Genomic DNA, 23,651 nt, shown 5'->3' with positions numbered 1-23,651 from the left:
AATTACATTTTGACATTATGGGGTATTGTGTGTAGATCGGTGACAAAAAAAATAATCAATTTAATCCATTTTTAATTCAGGCTGTAACACAGCAAAATGTGAATAAAGTAAAGGGGTTTCAATACTTTCTGAAGGCATTGTACATAAATACTCATGATGGGTGTTCAAATATTTGCAGAGGTGATTGAAGAACATCCACAAAAAAAAGAAAGTGAAGTCCATACCACAGAAATATCCAACAACGGTGGGTGAAAGAACCTGATGTTTCAATACTTGTTGTTGATTTAATTTTCTTAAAATAATATCCAGGCCATGCTGTGATTCAAATACATTGATGTACTGCCAATAGGCCATTTGCTCATTCCAATCATGCTGTGAAATGAATGTTATTCTATTTTTTCCACATTGCCTTTCACTGTTCTTCAGAATGTGTATTCATATACATATTTTATATATATATATATATATACAATCATGTGAAAAAGTAAGTACACCCCATGTAAAGTTTTGACTTTTTCAACATATTTCAACATACAGCTATTTGATCTTCATTTCAACAATATTGAGAGATAAAGGTGATATAATACAACAAATATCATGAAACATTTACATTTTGTAGTCCATTGTATAATTTAAATAAACATAAATGCAAATTTCGCATGTGGAAAAAGTAAGTACACCCCAACATTTATCACTACTTCAAATATCTAAAATTAGAATCAGGTGCACCAGCTCAGGTGCAAATGATTAGAACATCGTTAGAGAGGATCTTGGAGGAACCTGTCTTATTTAAACCTCAGACATTTAGTTTGGTTTGCTCTTTATTGTTGAAGTGTGCAGCGTCACCATGCCTAGATCAAAAGAGCTCTCTGAGGCCTTCAGAAAGAAGGTTATAGATGCCTACGAGTCTGGGAAGGGATTTAAAAAGATCTCCAAACAATTTGAAATCAATCATTCGACTGTCCAGAAGATCATCTACAAGTGAAGAAGATTCCAAACAACTGCCAACTTGTTCAGGCCAGGCCGCCCCAGCAAGTTCAGCCAGAGAGCAGACCGCAAAATGCTGAAAGAAGTCTCTAAGAACCCCAGAATGTCATCATGGGACCTACAGGTAGCTCTTGCTACTGTTGATGTCAAAGTGCACGAGTCTACCATTAGAAAGAGGCTGCACAAATTTGATCTACATGGGTGGTGTGCCAGGAGGAAACCTTTGCTGTCCAGAAAGAACATCAGGGCAAGACTAAAGCTGGCCAATGAACACCGAGGCAAAGATCAGCTCTTCTGGAACAATGTGCTCTGGACAGATGAGTCAAAGGTAGAGCTATTTGGCCACAGTACCAGAAGACATGTTTGGCGAAAACCAAAGACAGCATTTGACCACAAGATCCTGATACCAACTGTAAAGCATGGTGGTGGAAATATTATGGTTTGGGGCAGCTTTGCTGCATCAGGGCCTGGGCAATTCACCATCGTATAATCCACTATGAATTCTTCATTGTACCAGAGGGTGCTTGAGGATAATGTGAGGCCATCTGTCGGAAAGTTGAAGCTCAACCGAAGTTGGACCTTGCAACATGACAATGACCCTAAACATACCAGTAAATCCACCAAGGAATGGCTGAAAAGAAAGAAATGGAGGGTTCTGGAATGGCTATTCGCAAAAAGTCAAAAGTCAAAGCCCGGATCTAAATCCCATCGAGATGTTGTGGGGGATTTGAAACGAGCTGGGCATGCAAGAAACCCCTCAAACATCGCACAGCTGAAAGAATTCTGCATGGAGGAGTGGGAAAAAATTTCTCCCAGTCGATGTCAGAGACTGTTAGACAGGTATAAGAAACGCCTACTTGAGGTTGTTTTTGCCAAAGGAGGCAATACCACCTATTAGAGCCAAGGGTGTACTTACTTTTTCCTCATGTGAAATTTGCATTTATGTTTATTTAAATTATACAATGGACTACAAAATGTAAATGTTTCATGATATTTGTTATGTTATATCACCTTTATCTGTCAATATTGTTGAAATGAAGATCAAATAGCTGTATGTTGAAATATGGCGAAAAAGTCAAAACTTTACAATGGGGTGTACTTACTTTTTCACGTGACTGTATATATATATATATATATATGTATATATATATATACATACATACATACATATACACACACCGGGGAATTGTGCTTGCATACTGCAAAAACATTAATAATTAATTAAATGAAGAATGAGTGATTAGAATGAGCACTGCCAAAGCAGTCTCTTTGCAAGGATTACACCGAGTGGTTTGCCTTCCAAGAGGTAGTCCTGGCAGGAACTTGGAGCTTGGCCAGGGTGCCGGCGACAACTCGCCTATAATAGACAACAGACAACTCGAGATCTTTAGTGTCGACAAATTAATGCTACAGGTGTGTCCTCAGCATAACGTCCTTAGAAAGATGTCACACTTCGGGAATCAAATCCAGACAACTTGGATGGATTTGTTGGTCATGTTTGTGTTTTTTATTGTTCATATTGGATCATATGATGAAAACCTCATGAAAGCCTCCAATTTTTGTGTGCAGAACCACAAGAGGCAGAAGAGAACTCCTGTAAGAGATATCTTATGCAAGCTTTGATGTGGTTCTGTGGCCTGGGAGGCAGTGAAGGGCCAGAAATGAGTAAAGATGACCTGGTAATGCAAGAAGAAGCCATGACGAGCATCGCAGAATTTCCATTTTGGAAAGCTATTTGTGATATCAATGTTTTTATCCTCCTAAGTGTGGCTGTATTCTGCTGGGCGTATTTTGCCTAAACTGAAATCAAGTTCCTTGGGTCCAATTCAGGTGAATTCAGGTCTGCGGTTTCAGCAATTAGCACTTTAAGGTAACATGCTACACCACTGTGTTCAACTACTTCGGCATCACAATCCCCTTTACTTAAAAAAAAAAAAAAAAAAAAAAATGTTGTGGAATGATCATAGCTAGTAGATAAAAATAAAAATTATTATACTTTAATGATGCATTGGATGCTGAAGTGCATTTGGGATGAAGTTTGTTTCATGAAAATAAAGTGAAAGCTGCTGCTGCTGCTGCTGCTGCTGGCATCTCTCAACATCATCCAGTTTGTGCTTCTTGACGTGTGAATATTGAAATAGTCCAACAAAGAAAATTTCCTGTAATTTGTCCTGATGCTAACAGCAAAACCTTTGCACTTGGAAACTATAACGGCACTCAGTAGAGAGCATACCTCCGCCAGGCTGCAGAGTTTACGCTTTGTATCCCACTGATAGGTCAGATCTGGATTCGGACCTGAACCAAAATTGAATCGGCTTGTTCTTGTCACCTATCCAACTTGTCCACCAAGTTTTGTCATAAGTCAAACGTTCAAACAGTACATAATTAACAGACCAATTGTGGATGGGGGGGGGGGGGGGGTGGGGAGGAGGAAGAAGGGAAGGAGGACAAATTTACCTATGCGAAGAGTGCTTTAACCTCAGCGTTGCCCAGGTAAAAAAAAGGAAATTGTACTACCCTCTACCACCACCACCAGGTGGTGCTACATGGTACATATGTACATACGGAAGTTAAGCCCTTCCCGGCCCCAACACCCCCACGTGAGGCCAGAGCCACATCGCCACATGTTAACCCCACACAAAGTTGTATTTGTACTCAGAGTTTGGAGTTTGTAACTTAAAATATGTGGCCCTGCATATAACACATACAAACAAAGAGGGAGAGAGAGAGAGAGAGAGGAGAGGTTTTTGCCTTTTATAGGTATAGATAAATATACATACTGTAGATATACAGTGACTCGATTAGAAATCGACGATTTATGTGACTTTGACCTCAAAAACAACAAGTACATAATATATATTCAAAGTGCACCACCCCCATGCGAAATAAATAAATAACATATCTTCCAGCACGCGGCATTGCTGGGGCGCCTTCAGCACCCGGTGATGCCGCTGTGCAGCACAAAGAGACGGTATTGGGAGGGAGAGGTGTCCAATAAATAATTGCGTAATTAAAATAAATAAATATCGTAAAATAATTAATTTCTTAATGAATTGGCTATTAGCATACCTACACCACCAGGTTTTTTCATCTGAACCTCTAACTTTAGGAAAATTAATTAAATAACTGATTAATTGAAAAAAAAAATGCATCGATTAATTGATTAGTCAATAAATCAAAAATATCTTTTATAGCCAAATCACTTTTTTTTTTCTTTTTCTTTTTTGTATACTGAATCGAGGCTCGTGAAAGAGCTAACATTTATTTCACAAACAAATCAACCAGACAAACAAAATATACAAAAAGAGGGAGCGGAAGACAAGATGGGGACAGAAGGGGAAGCACACAACCACAACATTGGAGAGCAGGGAGAAGTGTGGGAGGGAGAGGGCTTGGGGGGAGGAGGCGTGGGAAGGGGGGGGGGGGGATTTGGTCACTGTTGTGTCCGAATATCAGTTTCCTAGCTCAAAAGGTGCCTGAGCTATTGCCCAGATGAGGAAGAAAATAAATACGTACTTAATAAATCGATAATAAATAAGTAATTAATGTATTAAATGATTAATCAAAAAATAAGAAGTACCGTTTTTGCCAAAACACGTGCTCACTATTTTGCTCAAATTTCAGCTTCCTAGCTCAAAGGATGGCTGAGATATCGCCCAAACAAAGAAGAAAGCAAGAAAACAAACAAGAAAGAAAGAAAGAAACCGGAGTGAAAACTGAGTACTCCCTTTCAGCTCGCATCATCGCCGGGCACCCTTAGGTGCCTGGCGATGACGTCATGCAGTGCCTGGGGATGGAATTGGAAAGGAGCGGTGTACAATAGGCTTTCAGCTCGTCACTACCTCTACCAGGAGGTGAAGTTTCATGAAGGTCGTAGTAAAGATGTGACCTGTAGGCAATTGACATACAAACAAGAAAGACTTTGGGCAGATACTTGTGAAATCCCCAAAACAAATTTGACCTTAAAAATAATTGGTGGTTGAAATCACTGATCAAATATGCAAATCCTCTTCAAATTTCAAGTCAGAGATGAAAATTGAGGATTTTAGAAATTCGACCTAAGTTGTTGACCTTTGACCTATGTTGACCTTTTGGCCTATGTTTACTTCAAAATAATTGGTGGTTGAATTCAATGACCAAATATGCAAATACTGTTCATATTTCCATTCATTCAGATGAAAATTGAGGATTTTAGAAAATTGACTTAACTTGTTGACCTTTGGCCTATTTTGACCCTTTGGCCTATGTTGACTTCAAAATAATTGGGGGTTGAATTCAATGACCTGACATGCAAATACTCTTCAAATTTCAAGTCAATCAGATAAAAATTGAGGATTTTAGAAATTTGACCTAAGTTGTTGACCTTTGGCCTATGTTGACGCTTTGGCCTATGTTGACACTTTGGCCTATGTTGACGCTTTGGCCTATGTTGACACTTTGGCCTATGTTGACCTCAAAATAATTGGGGGTTGAATTCAATGACCTGACATGCAAATCCTCTTCAAATTTTAAGTCAATCACATAAAAATTGAGGATTTTAGAAATTTGACCTAAGTTGTTGAACTTTGGCTTATGTTGACCTTTTGACCTCAAAATCAATAGGCTTCTTGGTTATGACCAAGTCTACTATTTGGTGTAGTTTAGTGAAGATCGGTTTAAAATTGTGACCTGTACAAACAGACAAACGACGATTGACATAACACACACGACCAACCAATATACTGTACTTGCGAATGACAGCCACGACCACATTGTTGTTACCGTCAGTGGATAGTGGAGGTCCTCCATGACAGCACATCAGGGTGTGATGGAGATGGCTGGATAGTGCTGATTCCTGCATTAAAAGCCACATAAACACGAGGACATTGCGAGTTGCAGACTATCCTAAAATGAATCTGTTGCTCCCACGGCCTTGTGGGAAATCCTTTGTTAGAGCCAGACTGAAGTTCACCCTGAGAGGAAACTACAGTGGGGTCCTACTTTGCTGATAGTGTGACCAACTTCTAAACATCATTCTGTAAGCTGTAACCCCTGCAGCTAAGCTTACTCTCAATGTAGACCTCGGAATTGGGTCAGAGTGCCCACGATAACCCACCTATAAATTGACACCAGACAACGTGAGATCTTTACTGTCCACTATACTAAATGTTATACAGACACGTCTGCAACTTAACGTCCAAAACCTGTTGATATCATTTTCTCAAAAAAGATTCTTCCTTTGCATGCAACAAGCAATGCTGAGACAGAGGCTCTCATGCTGGACAAGTTGCAATCTCTATACTTTTTCGTGAGCTTTACAATAAAGTCATCTTGTAGAGGACACTCCGACCTTACCGTTAATTCAGAGTAGACACAACATGAGGCAACAGTTATGAGTTATAGGCTGACTCAGTTGTTTAGTTAGCCTGGGTGGTCATTGCACTTCACTGGTCGGTCATTGCTCACCAAAGCTTGGCAGCTGGGCGGCTACCTCCTGCCAGCTCAATCGGGTGTGTGGAGCTCATAGTTTTAAATCGACTTGCCTACTCCACTGACTCGGTGCACTTACAAAGCCTGAAGACAAATAACACCTTCTTTGAAGACCTATATTTATTACCTCCTCCACCAAAGGTGGATGGAGGTTATGTATTCATCCCTGTCTGTCCGTTTGTCCTTTTGTTACTTGCAAAATCGAAGATTTTTCAAGTATATTGGTTGGTCTTGCGTGTTATTCTGTCTATCTGTTTGTTTGTTTGTCTGCATGTCAGTCGTCTACTGGTCACAATTTTCAACCGATCTTCACAAATCTTTACCAAGTTGTAGAGGTCATCACAATTAAGAAGCCTATTGATTTTGAGGTCAAAAGGTCGAAGGTCAACTCAAGGTCAAATTTCCAAAATCATCAATTTTCATCCGATTGACTTGGAAATTGAACAGTATTTGCACATTGAGTCATTCAATTGGGAAACCAACTATTTTTGAGGTCAAAAGGTCAAAGGTCAACTCTAGGTCAAACTTCTAAAATCATCAATTTTCATCTAAAAATCATCACTTTTCATCCTATTGACCTGAGCTTTGATGAAGATCGTCAATTTTGATCTTTATGAAATGGACAATTTGCTGGATCAATTTAAACCTTTTTCCGGTGGGGGGGGGGGGGGGGGGGGTAGATTTTGCAAGTATCGTGCTCTGCATGACGTCTTCTTGTTTGTTTGTGAACAAGATATCTCAAAAAGTTGTGGACGGCTTCGGGCGACATTTGGCAGAGAGGTAGTGTATGTGACCAGGACGAAACTATTCGATTTTGGTTAAGATCCGGATTCGGATCTGGCTAGTAGAATTTTTTAAGTGATTCTTCACCATTAGGAGATAGGGCCAAAAACGATATATAGCAGGATATCTCAAAAAGTTGTGGACGGATTTGGACGAAACGTGGTGGAGCGGTTGGGTATCTGGCAAGGACTAATCGATTCGATTTTGGTGAAGATCTGAATATGGATTCGGATATGAGAATTATTAAAATTTTAAAGTGATTCTTCACCATTGGGAGATATGACCATTAACGATACATAGCAGGATATCTCAAAAAGTTAAGGATGGATTTGGCCGAAATTCGGTGGACCGGTTGGGTGTGTCACATGGACTAATCGATTCGATTTTGGTGAAGATCTGAATATGGATTCGGCTACAAGAATTATTTAATTTCTAAGTGATTCTTCACCATTGAGAGATCGGGTGAAAAGCGATATTAAACATGATATTTAAAAAAGTTATGGACGAGTTATGAATAAACTTGGTGGATGAGTTGGTTAGATGACAAGAACAAGCTGATTAGATTTTGGTTTAGGTCCGAATCCAGTTCCGGCCTATCAGTGGGATACAAAACGTAAACTGTTCACCAGGCGGAGGTATGCGCTCTACTGAGTGCTGTTCTAGTTAAGAATGTAACACCTAGAGAAAAGCTCTACATTCTTGGTATCTTCAACACAAGTGTTAGTAGACTATGATTCTAGGCCAACACACCTTGGACCTTGGAAAATTGGAAAATCAATGGAAGTGCACAAAGAGTGCTGGAAATTTTTGCCTCTCATGGGTTTGTATGGTCAGCAGATACACGCAGGGCAAATCTACCACATAAAACACATTGTCCGTTTGTTTGTTTGTACAGATGTCTGTCCACCTTCATAAAAGAAAGTTTTGTGGTGCTGTGCACACACGACTCGATTGCCAGAGATGTAGGCCACAACGCGTTGATACAAACAAGAGTCTTTATTAAGAGCTCACTTATCAGCACTCGGCGGGCTCGAGCTTAGAGCCCGCATTTTTGTCCCGAGGCCACGCCTTACCCCCGGGCGTGGCCGATTGGCCGAAAGGCGGGGCATGCATTTCAGTTCCCCACCTGGACGCTCGCGCCACCCACTGGTGCGCGGAATTATTACCCCTTGTGCCTGCCACACGCGCCCCCCCAGAATTCCCGCGCACCTGAAGGGTGAGCTTGCGGGGAAGCCGGATGACCCGGCCAAAACGCCCCCTGGCGATGCGTGCAGGGCTGGGGGGTAGCGGGACGGCGGGGCTGGGGGGTGCCAGGGTCTGACCGCTGGGGGGAGGCCTCGACGCGGAGGCAGAGCTGCTTGCGGGGGGTGGTCCAGATCGAGGTGGGCCGGCTTGAGGCGGTCCATGGAGATATGATCCGGGGCACCGCCGATGTCCACGGTGAAACAAACGACCATTGAAGCGCTGCCCTCCGAACCACAGTGAGAGGCAACGCTTCCCGAATGTGCGGATGGGTGTACCGTTGGCGGCAAGCAAAGCGGGGCCCCGGCCCGCGGCTTGCTTGTCGGACGAGGAGGCAGGGAGGGCGCTTACCTGCGCTCCCATGTCGCAAAGAAAACGGCGCCCGGACAAGGTGTCCGTGATGAACAGGAGGCTGCCGGAATGGCCGACGCTCAGGGCCGCAAGTGAGCGCCGGCCCAGTCGTTTCCCGACCCGTCAAAAGAACACGGCGGGCGGCACGTTTTAGCCTTGCGGCCGAACCTGGCATGGTAGTAGCACCAGGTTTGCGGCAGTGGCGGCCGCGTCGGCCGTGCCGGCGGCGGTGGTGGTGGCGGCGGCGGTAGTGGGCGGGGCGCAGCAGCGGCCACGAGGGAAGCCGGGGGCGCTGTAGCCTCTGCACCGGGATCCACTACGGCAGCACCGTACACCGACCGCGTGTCGCAGGCCGCGAAAAACTCGTCGGCCTCTCCGGCCAGGGCGCGGGGTTCCGTGATTTTGGAACCGGCCAGTGGGAGGCGCACCTGTATCGGTAGCTGGCGGAGGAAAAGTGCGCGGAACAAGAAATCCGGGCGCTGGTCTCCAAGCAGGGACAGCATGAAATCCATCCGGACGGATGGTCGTGTGTCGCCGAGGGCGGGAAGGTCCAGGAGGCGGTCGGCACGTTCGACCTCCATGAGCCCGAACGTGGCGAGGAGGAGACGTTTGAGCGCCTCGTACTTGTGGTCACCCGGCGGGCGCCGAAGGATGGACACGACGGGAGCGGCAGTGCCGGGCCCGAGGGCAGCGACCACGTGGTAGTACCGGGTCTTGTCCGCCGTGATGCCCCGGAGTTGGAACTGAGCTTCGGCTTGCACAAACCAAACGTCGGCTTGTGCTTCCCAAAACTCCGGGAGTTTGATTGCGACGGCGTTGGTAGCCATGGCGGGTTCGGGGGTCAGCAACGGCTGAACCAATCGGGGTCACCAGTGTGGTGCTGTGCACACACGACTCGATTGCCAGAGAGGTAGGCCACAACGCGTTGATACAAACAAGAGTCTTTATTAAGAGCTCGCTTATCAGCACTCGGCGGGCTCGAGCTTAGAGCCCGCATATATGTCCCGAGGCCACGCCTTGCCCCCGGGCGTGGCCGATCGGCCGTAAGGCGGGGCATGCATTTCAGTTCCCCGCCTGGACGCTCACGCCACCCACTGGTGCGTGGAATTATTACCCCTTGTGCCCGCCACAGTTTTAAGGCGAATCTTTCGACACGAATGTGTGTTCACTATGGTCTATTTTTGAGGATAAAACAAACTCGAAAAACATTTTCCATAAAAGAGTAACTAAATCTCTTCTATTGGAATTGTAGACGGTGGCTTGCAAACAGAGCCTCAAGGGCGGTGTACAGAAGCCATTTTTAAAATAACAATAAATACAAGGCGCCGGGAGGTGAAATTTGCTGCACATGATGTGCAAATTAGCTCTTTCACGAGCCTCGATTCAGTATACAAAAAAAAACAAAAACAAAAAAAAACAAAAACGCATGCAGAGTAACGAGGGGTCATTTCCGTCTGCATGACATCTAATAAATGAAGAAGATATATGAACACCTGACACTAGGCCGAGACTTCAGACTTTAGCACACTCATGAGGCGGCACCGTCGAATAAACTGTTCCAACCCTCTATTTATGACGGGCTTTTCAGTAGTATCAATATAACGTATAATGGCAACACCAAATAGACCAAATCACAAGAAATAAGGATCATCTTGTCCAATGTACTCCAGACTCAGACCTATAATTATCATAGTTCTGATTATGGCACAGATGTGTGAACACGGCTTATACTCATCTGTAAATAGAAACCCACAAAACTTCTCAAGGCTAAAGACCAAAGTCAACTGCACATTGTCATATCCATTATCCAATCAAAACAATCCAGAAAAGTGTCAATAGTTCTTGAGGCATATTAATCAAACTCCCCTTGATGGTTCACCACCAGGTAATGGTTAACTACTCAGACCTATAATCATAGTTGTGTGATTCATTCAAGGGACGTTTTGTACATTGTGCAAGGGACCTTTTAAAGATAAATATCTACACGACAACTGTGTCAATATTTGGGAAAAAGACAGCTCAAAACTGGTTTCAAGCACAGGTGAAAAATACCTCGTCATAGAAATTAAGGGTACAGACCATTTTAATAAAGGACCTGGCAGCAAACGTCCAACTGGAAAAAAAGTAGCTCCATTTAATTGCGGTTTTTCTTCTTCTTTTGAATGCAGCACAATGCTGTGAGTTGCATCATTTCCTGGGGGCGTGGCAATGCCACTGATGCAGAGCCTCTAGGTAATGGTTAGGTATGAATTTGTAATTCATTTAGGGTGCCAGCGATAGCTCGCCTACTCTTCGCCAAGGACACCGTGGGATCTTTAACGTCTATCAACTAAAACCGGCGGAGGGATACCTCGGATACCCCGCACACTGATACCTCGCCCTGTAGTCAGGTTCACTATGCCAATAAATTATATTTCGTTCAAAATCATGGTAGATTAGCAAACCTATACATTTTTGGAAAGGTTATAGCATAAGGAAACTAAAAATCAATGTTTACATTTGGAGAGATACCTGTATGGCGGCCATTTTGGATTTTCAAAATGGCCACTGTAAAATATATATTTTGTTCTATTTCTGCCTCTAATTACCCTAAAAACTTTAAAAATATATACTAAACCTATATTTTCAGGGTCAAGGAATCCAATGAAAGTATCAAATTAGTGCTATGGGGAATGGTAAGACACGAATCAAAGGTTTTGAATTGCAAAATACTGTCTTTATATTCGCGATAAGTTGCATAATCAAATACATGTTATCATTTTGTACAGGCAGTTAATAACATCAAAATGTGTCACAATAATTCATATCACCAAACATACACAGGCAGTCAGCAAAATCATATATACACATGCAGTCAGTATAACTTCACATCTACACAAGCGGTCAATGACAAAATATACACAGGCAGTCAATGGCATCAAACATACACGATTACAGAATATGCCATTTAGAGTTCGTCATCACTGTCCTGTGTGTCGTATCCGACAATATAGTCCGCATCGTTTTCACAGTCCGTTCCACACAAGCAAAGGTCGGTCAAATTGATTGGCAAATCGAATTGGTCGAATGGTCGATCGAATCGAGTTCGATGAATCGAATCGAATCGAATCGATCGAATTGGTCGAATGGTTGAATGGTCGATCGAAGCGATTGGTCGAATGGTCGAATGGTCGAATTGGTCGAATGGAATTGGTCGATTGGTCGAATTGGTCGAATTGGTCGAATCGAATTGGTCGGAATTGGCAAATGTAAACATTGATTTTCAGATTTTCCATGTAATAACGTTTCCAAAAATGTATAGGTTTGCTAATCTACCATGATTTTGAACGAAAAAACATAGTGAACCTGACTACTGCCTGCGAAACATCAGGACGACACTTTATAGCTGGGTCGGGATTCTAACCGAGGCCCGATGGCTCACAGGCAAATGTGCATACCTGTCGACCATCCTAGCAGCTCCTCTATTGATGTTTTATTTGAATGTACGTATTACGTAAACGAAATCTTGGTTGACAGGTCGGTAGCCTCTCTGTATTCTCCCCTCTCTCGGCTCTGGCTATTCCCTTTCCTTGTGGATATCAAAACTACAAATGGTAAAGAAATTATTTCCGTTGAAGTTTAACTGAAATGGAGAGAGTACTTACTGTAAATGATCGAAACATAACCTCCATCCATCTTCGGTGGCAGAGGTAATGACATACATAGGTTCCGTACAGTATTATTATTATGACGTCAAAGCAGTCCCGCAGGTTAACGCAAGATTAACAGATCTGATGGCACACCCCTGTAATCCGAATTACATTTATTTAATAAATTCTCTATTCTCTGTGTTACCTCATCAGAAGTAATGAAATAGTCCTTTGTTGGGTGTCGTGGTATTACATGGATATATATATATACCATGAAACAGCACGTTAACTATTCTGAAACTTTCTGTGCAAAGCTGTTGTGAAAAGTCCACAGACAAATATAAATACAGTCACGTGAAAAAGTAAGTACACCCCATGTAATGTTTTGACTTTTTCAACATATTTCAACATACTGCCAAATACTGCTGCCAAAATATACTGCCACAGTATATACTGCCACAATATACAAAATATACTGCCACACATACTGCTAAAATTTGATTTTCATTTCAACAATATTGATAGATAAAGGTGATATAATATAACAAATATCATGAAACATCTACATTTTGTAGTCCATTGTATAATTAAAATAAACATAAATGCAAATGTCACATTTGGAAAAAGTAAGTACACCCTTGGCTCTAATAGGTGGCATCGCCCCCTTTGGCAGAAACAACCTCTGTTGTGGAAAACCATTCAGGTCCACACAACTTTAGTCCAACGGTTTGGTTTAATTGCATTTAGATCATCACATCATTCCTGTAAGTAGAAATACACAATAAGCATACGATGCGACATCTCATAAAGCCATTCATATCAGTCAATGCAAGCAAGCTAGTTATTCTATAAAGGCGTACCATAAACGAGGCTACAGATGTAACATGTCACAAGGGAGAAGTCTCGGAGCACTGACACAGCAACGGGTCTTATAGTCACGCCCCTAGCGGTGACAACAATGACAGCGAGCAGCGAGCATCCCCACCCGGGTTCAGTACGGATACGATTTCACTACATTCACCCCCCCCGTCAGAATTATACGGCCGCGTGGCTAAAAGCGAGTGAGCGTCAGCATGAATAGGGCGCGGAGTATCAGTCGGCCCAACCGTAGCGGGCCGGGCGGCGAATTTCTCTGCCAGCACGCGTTCGAAACTCCCCGGGTACGGCGTCTCGTAACCCTGTATCCCCGGTGTCAGAGGCGTCAACAGGGTCGGGTGATGAAGGGGGTAACGCCAAGTCGTCGGACCCGGGCAGTCTCGACGGGGGGAGGGTCGGTGGACTGTCGGCGATGGGAGCGTCGGGAGAGGCCATAGTCTCATAGATGGGTTCGACCGGTTCGTCCGATTCCCTACTAAGGTCGTCGACCCCGCAAGGGGCAAGATGACGAACGGAGACAGTAGTCTCACGACCATCAGACGTCATCACACGAGCATGCTCAGGATTAGCCTGGAGAATCTGCACTTTGTCCACAAGGGGGTCGTACTTGCTCGCGCGAACCGCCCGTTTAAGGTAGGCCGGCCCGGGCCCAGCGAGCCAACTGGGCAAAGACCGTATACACCCCGAGCTCCTGGGGTGGTGGAAAAGTCGCTCGTGGGGAGTTTGGTTAGTTGCCGTACTCAGGAGTGCCCGGATTGAGTTCAACGCCGCAGGTAGCGACCAAGCCCATTTATCGAGGCCCCGGCCGTGGGTCCGGAGATGGAGCATGACGGCCCTCCAGATAATCCCGTTGAAGCGTTCGATCTGCCCATTAGCCTGGGGTCTGTACGGCGTGGTGTAACTAGACGCAATGTTGTTTTGGAGCAGATAGCCGCGCACCTCCTGAGACAAGAAGACTGCACCCCGGTCGGTATGGACATAGGCCGGGTAACCGAACATTGAGAACAAGTTCTGTAAGCATCGCATCACCGTGGCAGCAGTCATGTCCGCGCACATATAAGCAAAGGGGAATCGTGAGTACTCATCAACGATAGTGAGCAGATGGCGAGAGCCGCTCGACACCGGCAAAGGGCCCTTGAAATCCATCGCCAAGCGTTCCCACGGGCGTGTAGCCTTCACCAGAGTCCCCATAGGAGGGTTATAGAAACGCGGTTTGATTTCCGCGCAGATAGCGCAGTCGCGACAGATACGGCGGATATCGTCAATCGAGTAAGGGAGATTCCCACTCCGCACGAAATGAGCGAAACGCGTTACGCCGGGATGGCCCGCAGTAGCATGCAGCACCCGTAGGCCCTCCAACGAGGTGATACCAGCACATGTAGTCGGGCGTGATAAGGCATCGGCGGCCTGGTTATCCTTCCCTGGGCGATATTTGATGGTGTAACAGAAGTCGGCGAGTTCGATACGCCAGCGAGTGATTTTCTCGTTCTTAATGCGCTGGGCGTGTAAGGTGTCGTACATGAACGCAACGCTTTGCTGGTCCGTGATGATTTGGAAGCTCCGCCCGAGTAGGTACGGGCGCCATCGCCGAATAGACTCGACGATCGCATACGCTTCCTTTTCAACGGACGAGTGCCTCCGCTCAGCGGAGGTAAGAGTCCGTGAAAAGAAAGCCACGGGACGTCCCCCTTGGGAGAGGGTCGCCGCGATGGCCTGATCCGAGGCGTCACTTTCGAGGACGAACGAGCCGCTCTCGTCGATGGTCGCTACGGCGGCTCGGGCGATGTCGGTCTTAAGACCTTCAAAGGCCGTCAATGCGGCCGAACTCAGGGGAAAAGTGTCGCAGGCCACAAGGGGGCGAAGTTTCGCGGAGAAATTTTGCACCCATTTGGAGTAATGGGCGAACAGCCCAAGGGCGCGTTTCAGGGACGCCCGATCGCAGGGAGGGGCCATGTCGAGCAAAGGTCGCAGACGTTCCTTATCCGGAGAGACAGAGCCATGGGTCACGGTGTACCCCAGAAGATCTATGGTGCGTAGGGAGTATCGGCACTTATCCTCGTTCATAGTTAAGTGATACCGTTGCGCGACCTCAAGGAAGCGCTTCAGATTAGCGTCATGGTGCCCTTGGTCATATCCACAAACCGTAAGGTTATCGAGGTAGACGACAACATCGGTTAAGTGCTCCCGCGCAACGAGGTCATCCATGGCCCTCTGGAAACAAGCGACCCCGTTCGTCACCCCAAAGGGCAATCGTGTAAATTGGTACAACCGCTGCCCCGACTCGAAAGCGGTATAGATACGATCCGCCCTAGAGATAGGGATCTGGTGGTACGCACTACGGAGATCGAGAGTACTATAGACCGAATACTGGGATACCTGTTGCACTAGCGCGTCCATCCCCGGAAGGGGGTAGGCATCCAGCTGTGTAAAGCGGTTAATCGTTTGGGAATAGTCGATTACCATGCGTTTGCGATGGGCCTCGCTGCGCACCACTAAGACCTGAGCGCGCCACGGCGACCTGCTAGGTTCTATGATGCCGTCCTTCAAGAGCTGAGCCGTTTCGTCCGCAATGAATTGCATGTCCGCGCGAGAGTAGCGTCGCGATTTTACCGCGACGGGGGTACAGTCGGAGGTTAGATTGGGGAACAGCGAAAGCGGCCGGACGTCCATTTGCGCTAGGGCGCACACCGTTAGCGCGTCGTCCGGCCCCACAACAAGAGTGTCAGGCCCACCGAACTCCATTACCAGACGTCCATGCAGCTTAAGAAAATCGTGTCCTAGCAGAATATCAGCACATAATGCGGGTAAAACCATAAGGTGTACATCAGGGAAAACCCGTCCCTTTAGCACGAGTTTCAATCGGCATTCCCCTTTCGTGCTGAGCCGCAGTCCCTGGGAAGCCATGAAGATCCGTCTCGTAGACCGCCCGATCCGCCATCCATGCCTGAGCACAAGTCGTTGGTCGATAAAACTATCCGTAGATCCGGTATCCACCAAGGCCTGAACACAATGGCCCTCAACCATAAGGGGAATAAGGGCTTGAGCCAGGCCAGACGAGGCAGCTGGGAGCGGGACTGAGCCCCCCGAATGGGTCGGTCCAGCCTCGCGGGTGGATCCTACACCAGCAGCAGTTTTGCGAGCGCGGCCGGAGGCTGTGTTGGCCATGGGGATCCCATTATCGTCATCAGAGGGCTTTCCCCAGCATTCCGGTGTTTCGCGATTCAAAATCCGACGAGAAAAGGCCTCCGTAGTATTTGACATTGCCTTTTGACACTCCTGGCAGATAAAGGCTTCCGTAGTATCCGAAATCGCCTTTTTACATTTTTGGTCGCTTTGACAAGAGGCTTCCGTAGTATTCGAAATTGCCTTTTTACATTTTACAAAGGCTTCCGTAGTATTCGAAAGTTGCCTTAACTCTTTTGACGGGGCGGGGGCCGCCGTTAGCTCGTGGGCGACTCGAGGAGTACGAGGGGCTTGGTGAAGTGTGGCCCGTGGTTTGGCCAAGGACGCGGCCTTTGTCCCCGATGGAGAATGAGACGGTGGTGGCTGTCCGGTGGCGCCAATCAAGGTCGTCTGAGCGCCCAGCGGGCCGCAGAGAGCGGCCCTCCCCTTCGAAGTCGGGTAAGGTGCTGGGCTCGTGGGTTCTGCTACGAGCCCGTTCAAGGTTGCTGCGCCCGCGCGGCCGCGGCTGCGCGAGTCGAAGGGCCGCGAGCCGCGTGCCGATTTCTTGCACACTTTCGCGTAATGTCCCTTTAGCGAGCACAAATGGCAAATAGCGTCACGTGCCGGACACACGACTCGGGCATGACGAGGCCCTCCACAAAAAAAACATGCGGCCCCGCGCAAGGCCTTGGGTCTGCTGGTCGTAACGGCAGCTGTCAGGGTAGGGTCATCCTCCGGAGCATCCCGGAGTTCAGCAGGCGGATCCACGTCCTCGTCAGTGGTACTCTCCGGCCGGGCGTGTAGTGAGGTGCCCGCCAAAAGGCGCGTGCGATCATAGGCGTTCGATTGCATCCGCGCTTCGGTATACACCGTCGCTTGCTCAACCGCCGTAGCGAAGGTCAGGTCGGTCTTCTCCAAGAGTTTGAGACGTAGTTCCTGGGAGGAGACCCCAGCTATGAAGGCATCTAAAAGTCGATCATCTTTAGCTTGCTCGGGAGTCCGTGGCTCCTTGACGCTGTCCAGCATGAGCTGCCGGAGCTCCTGGGCGTAATGATCCATAGGCTCGTTGGGCTGCTGCCGTCGCGTCTGCAGCAAATAACGCGCATACACAGGGCTTTTTTCTTTTATGTAAAGCCGCTTGAGCTCCGCGATGGTAAGATCATACGTCGTGCATTGAGCGACCGCGTGGTAGACCCGGTAGTCGATTTTTGAGTGTAATATCGCCAGCTTCGCGGCAGGCGTCGGAGCGGTCTCAGGCTCGTCAAAGAGATGCTCCAGTTGTCGGAGCCAGTGCTTGAGTTGCAAGCCTCCGTCCGTGGCTTGTGGGTCGGCGCTGAAAACGGACACCGTCAACGTCTTGTTGCCAGCCATGTCAGCAGATCTTAAATGCAATTAAGTGTTGTGGAAAACCATTCAGGTCCACACAACTTTAGTCCAACGGTTTGGTTTAATTGCATTTAGATCATCACATCATTCCTGTAAGTAGAAATACACAATAAGCATACGATGCGACATCTCATAAAGCCATTCATATCAGTCAATGCAAGCAAGCTAGTTATTCTATAAAGGCGTACCATAAACGAGGCTACAGATGTAACATGTCACAAGGGAGAAGTCTCGGAGCACTGACACAGCAACGGGTCTTATAGTCACGCCCCTAGCGGTGACAACAATGACAGCGAGCAGCGAGCATCCCCACCCGGGTTCAGTACGGATACGATTTCACTACAACCTCAATTAGGCGTTTCTTATAACTGTCTACTAGTCTCTGACATCGACTGGGAGAAATTTTTGCCCACTCCTCCATGCAGAATTCTTTCAGCTGTGCGATGTTTGAGGGGTTTCTTGCATGCACAGCTCGTTTCAAATCCCCTCACAACATCTCGATGGGATTTAGATCCGGGCTTTGACTTGGCCATTCCAGAACCCTCCATTTCTTTCTTTTTAGCCATTCCTTGGTGGATTTACTGGTATGTTTAGGGTCATTGTTATGTTGCAAGGTCCACCTTCGGTTGAGCTTAAACTTTCCGACAGATGGCCACACATTATCCTCAAGCACCCTCTGGTACAATGAAGAATTCACAGTGGATTCTATAATGGTGAGCTGCCCAGGCCCTGATGCAGCAAAGCTGCCCCAAACCATAATATTTCCACCACCATGCTTTACAGTTGGTATCAGGTTCTTGTGGGCAAATGCTGTCTTTGGTTTTCGCCAAACATGTCTTCTGGTACTGTGGCCAAATAGCTCTACCTTTGACTCATCTGTCCAGAGCACATTGTTCCAGAAGTGCTGGTCTTTGCCTAGGTGTTCATTGGCAAACTTTAGCCTTGCCCTGATGTTCTTTCTGGACAGCAAAGGTTTCCTCCTGGCACACCTCCCATGTAGATCAAATTTGTGCAGCCTCTTCCTAATGGTAGACTCATGCACTTTGACATCAACAGTGGCAAGAGCTACCTGTAGGTCCCGTGATAACATTCTGGGGTTCTTAGAGCCTTCTTTCAGCATCTTGCGGTCAGCTCTCGGGCTGAACTTGCTGGGGCGGCCTGGCCTCAACAAGTTGGCAGTTGTTTGGAATCTTCTCCACTTGAAGATGATCTTCCGCACAGTCGAATGATTGATTTCAAATTGTTTGGAGATCTTTTTAAATCCCTTCCCAGACTCGTAGGCATCGATAACGTCCTTTCTGAAGGCCTCAGAGAGCTCTTTTGATCTAAGCATGGTGACGTCGCACACTTCAGCAACAAAGAGCAAACCAAACTAAAAGTCTGAGGTTTAAATAAGACAGGTTCCTCCAAGATCCTCTCTAACGATGTTCTAATCATTTGCACCTGAGCTGGTGCACCTGATTCTAATTTTAGGTATTTGAATTAGTGATAAATGTAGGGGTGTACTTACTTTTTCCACATGCGAAATTTGCATTTATGTTTATTTAAATTATACAATGGCCTACAAAATGTAAATGTTTCATGATATTTGTTATATTATATCACCTTTATCTATCAATATTGTTGAAATGAAGATCAAATAGCTGTATGTTGAAATATGTTGAAAAAGTCAAAACTTTTCATGGGGTGTACTTACTTTTTCATGTGACTGTATATGTATATATATATATATATATATATATATATATATATATATATATATATATATATATATATATATATATACAGTATATATATATATATATATATATATATATATATATATATATATATATATATATATATATATATATATATATATATATATATATATATATGTATACATATATATACATGTATATATATATATACATACATATATATATATATATATATATATATATATATATATATATATATATATATATATATATATATATATATACATACACACTAGCTGAGGTACCCGGCTTCGCCCGGGTTGAATAAGAATAATACAAATATATGATGAAAAGAACATGTATATTTTAGAGCAATATCACAGTACATTTCCTACATGACGTTTTTTCAATTTTCAATTTCTCAATACCTCTGGGTATACAACATTTCTGGTTTTCTTACTTGGTGCCAAGACATAAAGATTGCTTGGTTTTCCAACCCTCGAGCAGCCCACGTACAGCTGGCCATGGGCAAACACTTGTTCTGTGAAGTTCAGGCCTACAACCTTCATTGATTGCCCCTGCGCCAGAAATATGTCTTGAAATATTCCTGAAATAAGTTGTTGACCTTTTGGCCTATGTTAACCTTAAAAATAATTAGTGGTTTAATTCAGAGATCTGATATGCAAATCCTCTTCAAATTTCAAGTCAATTAGATGAAAATTGACGATTTTAGAAATTTGGCCCATATTGATATTTTCACCTTTAGACCTCAAAAATAATTGGTGGTTGAATTAGGTGACCCGATATGCAAATCCTGTCCAAATTTCAAGTCAATTGGATGAAAATGTAGGATTTTAAAAACTTCACCTTAAGTTGTTGACCTTTGGCCTATGTTTACTTTTTGGCCTATGCTGACCTCAAAAAGAATTGGTGGTTCAATTTCAGTGACCTGATATGCAAATCCTCTTCACATTTCAAGTCAATCAGATGAAAGCTGAGGATTTTAGAAATTTGAAATTGTTGTTGACTTTTGGCCTATGTTGCTCTTTTGGCCTATGGTGATCTCAAAAATAGTTGTTGGTTGAATTCAGTTTGCTGATATGTAAATCCCATTCAAATTTCAAGTGAATCGGATGAAAATTGAGGATTTTAGAAACTAAAAAAAAAGTGGTTGACCTTTGGCCTACGTTGACCTTTTGGCCTACGCCGATCTCAAAAATAGTTGGTGGTTTAATTCAGTAAGCCGATATGTAAATCCTATTCAAAGTTCAAGTCAATAGGATGAAAATTAAGGATTTTAGAATTGAGGCTGACGACTGTTGAGAAACTCAGTTGGGAGGTTTACTGCCTGATCTGCATGTCACTTTGTCAAGAGAATCATAATTTCTTTCATGACCGGGCAGCGAACGTCATTATGTGCGACTTTACGTCACTCCTACGGACGTGAAAACATTTGTTTTCCTTAAAAATATATTTAAAATAAATAAAATAGTACATAAATTAACAATAAAAGAAGCTAAAAAACAATTTAAAATACAATAAAAAGCACATTAAAAATATATAAATATGTACGTACAGTATACTGTACAACCGCTGATTCGCATTCAAAACAGGTGACGTACAGTATTCCTTTACTGTGTCTGTGTTAAGGTGGGTTTTCACGGGACACGCGAACGGTTCGCGAAGGATGCGAATGTCGAAAAAATGGCAAAATCCAACATTCGTATTTTAGGCTCCAAAAGTTCGCCAAACATGCGCGGGGGTTCGGAAGCGTCGTCAATTGTTCGCAGGAGTCGTTTTTTGTTCGGCGGGTATTTCAAAAATGTTTGAAACAGGATGCGAACAATTGACGACGCTTCCGAACACCCGCGCATGTTTGGCGAACTTTTGGAGCCTAAAATACGAATGTTGGACTTTGCCATTTTTTCGACATTCGCATCCTTCGCGAACCGTTCGCGTGTCCCGTGGAAACCCACCTTTAGCCATGGGTCCGAAGAAGGATAATGCTAGTGTTTCCAAGCGTAATGTGGTTACGATGGACGATAAGGTAAATCTGATTAAAAGGTATGGAAAAGGTGGAAAAGTGTCGGTGATAGCGCATAGACCTTATCGCGAATCGGAACCGCAATGCGTCATGGGATCGGAAAGGGGCAATAGCGCCGCCACAAACTACACCGTGGAATTGCAGCTGGTGCGATTTTTTAAACCATTGATATTAAAATTAAAAAGTAGCCTATAACCACCGGAAGTTTATGCTGATTCCGAATCTGTGTCTAAAACTTTTCTCCGATGTGTAGTTCTTGAGTTATAAGTGGACATCCAGACAGACACACAGACACTCCTCCTTTATATATAGAGATATATATGTATATATATTGTTGTGGATATGAGAATTGTGTTTTTTTTATTGTGGTAAAATGTCACCCTCCTTCCTCCAGTTGTTGTGTATAAAGGTCAAAGGGCATCCCTTAGTTAGGTCATATACCATCACGTAGCCAAATCATAGATTTCCTCCTTGTTGGTAGTTATTTCCTTATTGTGTGTATTAGATTAAGGCTGTGTCTTCCATTAATTGACACTCCATTGCACCGAATCCAGACAAGGTAGTATCCCCTTTCAATTTCCCCAGAACCTCCATTGGATTCCCCTTTCCTCAATTGCCAGCTGCATTGAGCGGTTCGCTGAATTCTGCTGCAGCTGTGGGTTGTTGTTTTCGCGGCAAGACTCCATTAGCCACGAGGTCATCTCGGAGCCGAAGGTGGGAGGGGTCGGCCCAGCGCCGGGAACAAGGCGTGGCCTTGCCAACGCCTCCTCTAAGGGCGGGATCGGTGAGCCCTCGCGACCAATCAGGGCCGAGGCGATCTCACCGATGGGCGTGTCCTGGAGGCCTGCGGCTTGATCGCCCGAGGGAGATATAAGCGCGCGCGGAAGCCTTTAGTAGAGTTGCGTCAGAGATACGGCAGATGCATGACCCAGCTGATTTCTGCAGAGAGCCGCCTCAACCAGCCCCGTTTCAACCAGCCGCGTGAAGCCCTGACGGGGCAGCGAGTGACCCTGCCGGTGTGCGGTGTAAAGCCGAATACAAGGAGCTGCCAGCTCCTCGCTTCCCGCCCGGAGTGGACCTGCTCGCTGTGCCCTGTGATTCCACCTGCTCATCCCTCCAAACGATTCCTGCCATTCCATCCTCTTGTGTACGTGAGTTTGTTTTGTTTGTTCTGTCCTGGGTTAAGTAAGACTGTTTAAAGGCAAGCTAAGGTGCACTGTGTCCGCTTCTTTTTCTTCTGTTTTTATTTTATTATCCTTCATCCTCCTTGGTTTCTTTTAATTGTGTAAATATTAGTAATAAATTATATTCGTATTTCAAACCCTTTTTGTTCTTCTTCTTCTTCACATCCGTCGTCTTTGTCTTTTCCCAATTGAATACCTGTGGCACGATTTGGCCAATGTTTGAGAATCGGGTCTAGTTTTTGTTAACGGTTCGTGCCGCGGCTGCCATCCGCTCGGCAAATTAACATCTTATCCGCGGTCGCGAACGAAGCTGCTCACCTGCCTCTGGAGGGAGCTTGTGCAGCTTCAGGGACCACGTCGGTCAGTCACAAACGAGGGGACTAATCCCCCCTCGAGAAGGGATCCGAGGCCGACGTTGGGTTCCGTAACAATATATATATATATATATATATATATATATATATATATATATATATATATACATACACATATAATTTCAAAACACACCTGGTCACAAGTGTGCCTCACTGACCGGGTCCTCAGTCGAGGTCCTCAACATCATCCCGTTTCGGCCCTTCAACCTCGATATGGTCAGCTAAGGTGGGCCAGCACGGGCACATACGCCTCCACATGCAGCAGCTAAACCTGGATGCGTACATAGCCCCACCTCCAGCCAGTGAGAACACAGACTACAACAATGAAACCGCCTCCACTCCCAGAATCCACAGCCCTCATCCACTCACTCACACACCAAAAAAAACAAAAACCGACCACCACCCTTACAACATGCACCACTCAAACAAAAACACATTCATGCAAAACCACACCCACTCCTGCA

At 45.2% G+C, this 23,651-nt stretch overlaps 1 protein-coding gene across 1 annotated transcript in view; it reads left to right on the top strand.

Annotated features, from left to right (window-relative positions):
• The window catches only part of LOC137439641 (sodium/glucose cotransporter 1-like), a 61,129-nt gene extending 58,183 nt beyond the window's left edge, over positions 1-2,946 (top strand). The window contains exons 15-16 of the mRNA XM_068135594.2: positions 179-244; positions 2,557-2,946. Of these exons, the coding sequence (XP_067991695.2) occupies positions 179-244; positions 2,557-2,786 (296 nt within the window). The 3' untranslated portion in view covers positions 2,787-2,946. The remainder of the gene's footprint in view (positions 1-178; positions 245-2,556) is intronic.
• Positions 2,947-23,651: the final 20,705 nt, after the last annotated feature.

The sequence above is a fragment of the Myxine glutinosa genome, chromosome 14 (assembly GCF_964187855.1).
Source record: "Myxine glutinosa chromosome 14, kmMyxGlut1.1, whole genome shotgun sequence".
In the NCBI taxonomy this organism is placed as follows: domain Eukaryota; kingdom Metazoa; phylum Chordata; class Myxini; order Myxiniformes; family Myxinidae; genus Myxine; species Myxine glutinosa.
This window is presented reverse-complemented; position numbering and strand designations above follow the sequence as displayed.